The following is a 5952-nucleotide window of genomic DNA, read 5'->3' as shown; positions in this document are numbered from 1 at the left end:
TCAGGTGAGAATGTGGTCGACCAAGGGAGGCAATGAACCAAGCTGAATTGAAAGCCCATGGAGCATGCTAGGATCTAGTTCCTTTCAGTGGGAGATTCAACCAATATCTATTAAAATGCTTTAGCAATTAAACTTAAAGCAAACCATGTTGTAGTGAGCCTGGTAGGTAGCAACAAACCAACGAGAGAACTCATCAGTTGTTGGGATCCTCCCCATGAAATACATATACAGGCCAAAAGAAGAGAAATCATAATAATGCTTACATAAAGTCTCCATGGGGAGCTCCATCTCCACCTTGTGGACCTTTTTTGCATTAGGGGATAGAGACTATCTTTTGGCATTGCTTACCTTGCACATATCATTTTTGAATGCATTGGTGATGGTTTGCAGGTTAGGGCCTTTGTCTTTTGTGTGGGAGGTGTACAACTCTACTTCCATGCTTGCATCTCCACTCAAGCGCGGGAGTTTGTTTGGCTTTCCTTCAATAGATTCCTCCCCACCTTGCTTGGCATGCATGCAAGCAAGTGGGAGTACCATGACAATTAGCTGACCATCCACTAGACAAGATAGGACTTAGAGTTTTCATGCCTTCTTCCCTTGAAAGCTTTCTTTCATCTACGATGCCATCTTATTTGTTCCTACGAAAAATACCAATGAGCTTTGAAAAGTTTAAGTGGGAAGGCCTCCGAAGCCAACTTTGAAAGTTTTCCTCAAAATCTTGAAAATTTTAAGTTGGAAGGCATCCGAAGCCAATTTTGAAATATTTCCTCAAAATTTTGAAAATTTGCATTTCATTTCACATTAAAATACGAGCCCATATACAAAGGGATTTTTGGTAAACAGAAGGGCTGTTCTGCCTGTGATATGATACACGCCCAGGAGCGCAGGAGATGATTTGCACATTCAAGTAGCTTTCAAGCCCTTCGCTCAGTCGAGAGAGAGAAGGCAACAGCTGCAGTCCGGAAGCCACATTCATCAACTCTACTATAAGGAACAGAATGTAACAAGGACAGATTAAACAGAGAACCTAATGCATATCATCGGCCTTAATCCTAATAGGGCATATCGTCTGCACTTGTAATTCAGGACACATGATGAGATTATGTGTCACACCACATGCAGCTGAACAACCTTGGATTGGCGGCTGTGAGGTTGTCTGCACTCTTAACCCAGGACACATGATGAGATAGTGTCAAACCACATGCAGCTGAACAACCTCGGATTCAGGGCTCTGAGATTGTCTGCAGTTGTAATTCAGGCCATGATGAGATGATGCCCAAGCACATGCAGCTGTAACAACCTCGGATTTAGATGCTCTGAGATTGCCTGCACTAGTAATTCCTGACACATGATGAGATTGCCAAACCACATCCAGTTTAAAATAATGGGCTATGCCATCTGCATGGTCGTGATTTTTCTGCAAAATCCACCAGGCATTCTAAGCACAAGTGCATGTGGCTGTTTTGGTGCACCACGATGATCAAGGGGTTCTAGTTATGGTTCAGATTGTCAGTGCACCTCCTCTGCATTTCGTATACAATGACAGAGCTCTTCAACACATCATCAGATTGTGCCAAGACAGGCAGCTCCATGAAGCTCTTGAGGCTACCTTAGCTTTGGACCTGCAGGGATGTTTCATACCTCAGGAGATCATCTATTGTATGCTGCAAGGATGCATAAACAAGAGGGATCTTGCACATGGCAGACAGTTACACTCACTCATGGTGAAAAATGGGCTCAATTTGCTGCCTTGTTTTGGCGATCACCTTATACGCCTTTTTATGGAATGTGGCACATTGTTGGAAGCAAGCCAAGTGTTTTGCAAGCTATCCAAGCGAAGTGTCTATACATGGAATGCTATCATTGCAGCTTACACAGGATTTGGACAGGTGGGAAGGGCTCTTGAGCTACATGAGGAAATGGAAAAGGAGGGAGTTAAGGCAGACAGAGTGACCTTCTTATGTCTGTTAAAGGCATGCAGTAAACTAGGATCTTTCAGTCAAGGATCAAAGATGCATAAGAAGATTGTCAAAAGTGGCCTGGAATCAGACACATTTCTTAAAAACACATTAATTGATATGTATGCTAAATGTGGCAGTTTAGAGGAAGCTTCAATAATTTTTGTCAGTTTGGAGGATCCAGATGTATTTTCTTATAGTACAATGATTTCAGGATACATCAAACATGGGCAAGGTCTTCTTGCTCTGGAGCTTTTTGGGGAAATGGAACAAAGGAACATCAAACCAAGCAAAATCACATATTTGTCAGTCCTAAAAGCATGTACTAGTACAGAATTAGTGGATTGTGGAATGCTTGTTCATGATAGAGTGAATCAGGGTGGCTTTGAATTAGACTTGGTGTTTATAAACACATTGCTAGACATGTATGGGAAGTGTGGGAAGCTGCAGGATGCACAGAAAGTGTTTGATAGTGCGTCTTCCAGAGATGTGGTGTCGTGGGCTGCCATTATTTCTGGACACGTTCAACATGGAAGTGCTGCATACGCAATTGAACTTTTCAAACAGATGCAATTAGCTGGCATCAAGCCAGATAAAATCACTTATCTTTTCATCTTGAAAGCTTGTGGAACTATCAGAGATGTGGTTCAATGCAGGTCTATCCATGAACAGATGATTCAAAGTGGCCTGACTGTGGATGTTATTATTGGAAACTCACTCATTGATATGTATGTCAAGTCCGAACACCTCGAGCAAGCAGTTGAAGTGTTTGATAGGCTGTCCTGCAAAGACATAGTTACATGGGGCTCCCTGATTTCAGGCTATATTCAGCAGGGCCAATTTTTTTCTGCTCTGAAGCTTTTTGAGAAGATGCATGTTGATGGTATTCAACCAGATGAAGCAATGATCCCTGGCCTGTTGAAAGCTTGTGGTAGCATGGGAGCAGCTGAATTAGGACGGTACATAAATGAACTGATTGTTAGGAATGGGTTGAAGTCTGATATCTTAGTTGGGACTGCCCTTATCGACATGTATTCAAACTGTGAGTGCATAGAAGATGCACGGAAGGTGTTTGATGATCTCCCAAATCGGGACGTAGTGGCATGGGGTGCAATGATTGCAGGTTATTCAAAACATGGCTATAATACTTCTGCTATTCAGCTATTTGATAAGATGCAAGATAAGGGCATTGAACCGACCAATGTCACCTACTTGTGCATCTTGAAAGCATGTGTGAATGAAGCCGGCTTATTGCATGGAAGATTGATACATGATAAAGTGAACAGAAGTGGTCTAGCATCAGACTCTGTGATTGGCTGCACCCTTGTGGACATGTATGCAAAATATGGCAGCATTGAGGAAGCATGCTGTGTCTTTGAAACATTGCCGAATCCAGATCTTGTGTCCTGGTCTGCAATGATTACAGGTTATGCCATGAGTGACCATGGTCTTGCTGCCCTTGAGCTTCTTGAGAGAATGTGGATGAATGGCCTCAAGCCCAGCAATGTTATATATCTGTGCACTTTGAAAGCATGTGCTAGCACAGGGATGGCTCATTATGGGAGAAAGATCCATGACCAGATCATTCGAGATAATGCCTCATCTGATGCAACCATAGGAAATGCCTTAGTAGATATGTATGCCAGATGTGGGAGTTTTGAGGAGGCATGGAAAACTTTTGATGCATTGGAGGACCGCAATAGTGTGTCATATGGTGCCATGATGGCAGGATTTGTTTTGCTTGGGGAGTTCAACCTTATTGCACTATGGTTTGAGAACATGAGACAGCAGGGCATGAAGCCAAGAGAGTCCTTGTTTACTAGTATTTTGGCCTCTTGCACACGTGCTGGCTTACTAGAGGAAGGCCATCAATACTTCCATTCCATGAACGTAGTTCATGGCATCAAACCAAGTCTTGAACACTACAGTTGTATGATTGATCTAATTGGGCGGGCAGGGCATCTGAGTGAGGCTGAATCTTTCTTAGAAAGCATGCCAATGCAGCCTGATGCAGTTATATGGAAGTCTTTGCTTACCAGCTGCAAAGCTCACGGAAATGTGAGGCTTGGAAGAAGGTGCTTCGACCGGCTTGTTAAATTGGATCCTACAGATGCTTCATATTATGTGCTTATGGCAAGTATCTATTCAGATGCTCTAATGTGGGAGGAGGCCAATGCCATAGAAGAGATGAGGAATTCTAAATGTGCATGGAAGAAGCCTGGCAGGGCCTGTATTGTGGGTACTAATGAGGTCCATGAATTTGTGGTTGCAGGCAAAACACATAGTAACAGCAAGGAAATTTATGCTAAATTTCACAGGTTAAACAAACCTTTGAAATGGGATGGATTTATACCACAATTGGACACAGTTTCTGAGCCTTTTCCTGAAGGATTTGATGGTGATGCTCTTGTAGGGCCTCATAATAGGGTTTTTGCTGAGCTTGGGTATCTCAGTAACCAGGAAGGTTCAAATTCCCAAGCTACCTATGTTTCCTCTAATTTTTCTTGTAAGGCTTATAATACAATGACTTCATATAAACAACAGGATTTAAGAGAGAGAGGTTTATGCGAGTATCTCACTTATGGACCAGCATTTTCTTTTACACAATTAAAGTAGGGTTTGGGTAAGCTCTTGAAGGAGGATACTTCTATGGAAACTGGTAACAGTCAAAACCACAGTAAATTCTTTTAGCAAACTGCAACCAGAGCACTTATTTATGAAAGAATGGGCATTAACAATAATACTAGGCAAGAACTGTCTATGTACTCTTGTTTTCTTTCATTCAATATTAAAGTGGGGATTAGCTAAGCTCTTGGAGGAGGATATTCTCTGGAAACTGGTAACAGTCAAAACCACAGTAGTCTTTTAGCAAAGTGCAGTTGTAGCACTTACTCATAAAGTACGAGGTAATCGAGCATGGACAATAATACTAGGCAGGAGGTGCCTATGAACTCCTTTTGTGACATAAGAGCCCTTCCGCATTAGGAGATGGTAGCTGTTGCCCTGAGGTGAGTTGGGGCATTGTTATCACTCTACTGCCCACCTGACCATTCCAGGAATACATCCTCAGCCCTTGAAGTAGTGCATGTAACAGAGGTTTCATGCGACTTGTAATACACCTACCCTCAACTCACTCACTCACTCCCTCACTCAAGGAATGCTCTTCCAGTACTCAAATAAAAGGAAGATAAAACATAGATACATTACCAGCCGTACATGTGAGGGTTCATATATAGATACATTACCGGACTACACCCGAGTGACACTACACATGTGAGGGTTCATAGAGTATGGAGATCACATGAAGAGGCCCTCAATTGAGTTCACCACTACCTCCATATAGATGTATTTGGTTCCAATGCTAACGAATGGCTACGAAGCTCCTAAGGGGGGAAGGTGGAGAGTAGGGCCTCACCCTCATCCCCGCTTGAAATAGCTTGAAGTCACTTTCAAGCTGTTGGGCACTTGGTAGCTTATTACATTACCTTGCTAACCTATTACAAGTTACATGTTGGCTCAAGATACATTGGGAGTATTGATGGGATTCTCCTTGAGCCAATTGGCGAATACTTGTTGTGTCCACGAGTCTTTGTTTTTGGAATTCAAGTGGTTTTTTTTTGAGAGGGCACCCTTTTCACTTGGTAAAATATTTTGGGTAGCTCTAGTCTTCTTGCACCCAAGGATCGCCCCGACTTCGAAGGGATTGCTAGAATGGAATAAGGATATATATGTAGCAACCCCATTGTGTGTTGGGGTGGAACCCATTAGAATGTGTGCACGAAAGGCGTTATATGCATAGATACTTTTTGGAAGGTCCAATTTATAGGCAAGTTCATTGAGATGTTTTATAATGCATTATGGTTTATACTATGGTTGAACTTGGGGGTCATGCTCTTGGGTCATAACATATGCTTGGAACTAACTAGGACCATATCCCCTTTGTGAAGAGTATCTATGTGCTTTTTCTTGACTTACTCTATCATGGTGATTGGAC

General features: G+C 42.5%; 1 protein-coding gene across 1 annotated transcript; it reads left to right on the top strand.

Annotated features, from left to right (window-relative positions):
- The first annotated feature begins 847 nt into the window (after positions 1-847).
- LOC148037130 (pentatricopeptide repeat-containing protein At5g27110-like) lies at positions 848-5510 on the top strand. Its single transcript, XM_087676058.1, has one exon. It carries the CDS (start codon positions 1497-1499, stop codon positions 4572-4574), a length of 3078 nt encoding a protein of 1025 aa, XP_087532184.1. The 5' UTR covers positions 848-1496; the 3' UTR covers positions 4575-5510.
- Positions 5511-5952: the final 442 nt, after the last annotated feature.

This window comes from Lygodium microphyllum, chromosome 4, assembly GCF_053477565.2.
Source record: "Lygodium microphyllum isolate KBCC chromosome 4, Lygodium_microphyllum_v1.1.10, whole genome shotgun sequence".
Classification (NCBI taxonomy): Eukaryota; Viridiplantae; Streptophyta; class Polypodiopsida; order Schizaeales; family Lygodiaceae; genus Lygodium; species Lygodium microphyllum.
The sequence above is the reverse complement of the archived record's forward strand: the minus strand, read 5'-3'. Positions and strand labels throughout refer to the sequence as shown.

What these genes read in the sequence shown, in the direction of transcription:
- LOC148037130 (XM_087676058.1), top strand. Translation starts at nt 1,497, where the DNA reads ATGGTTCAGATTGTCAGTGCACCTCCTCTGCATTTCGTATACAATGAC.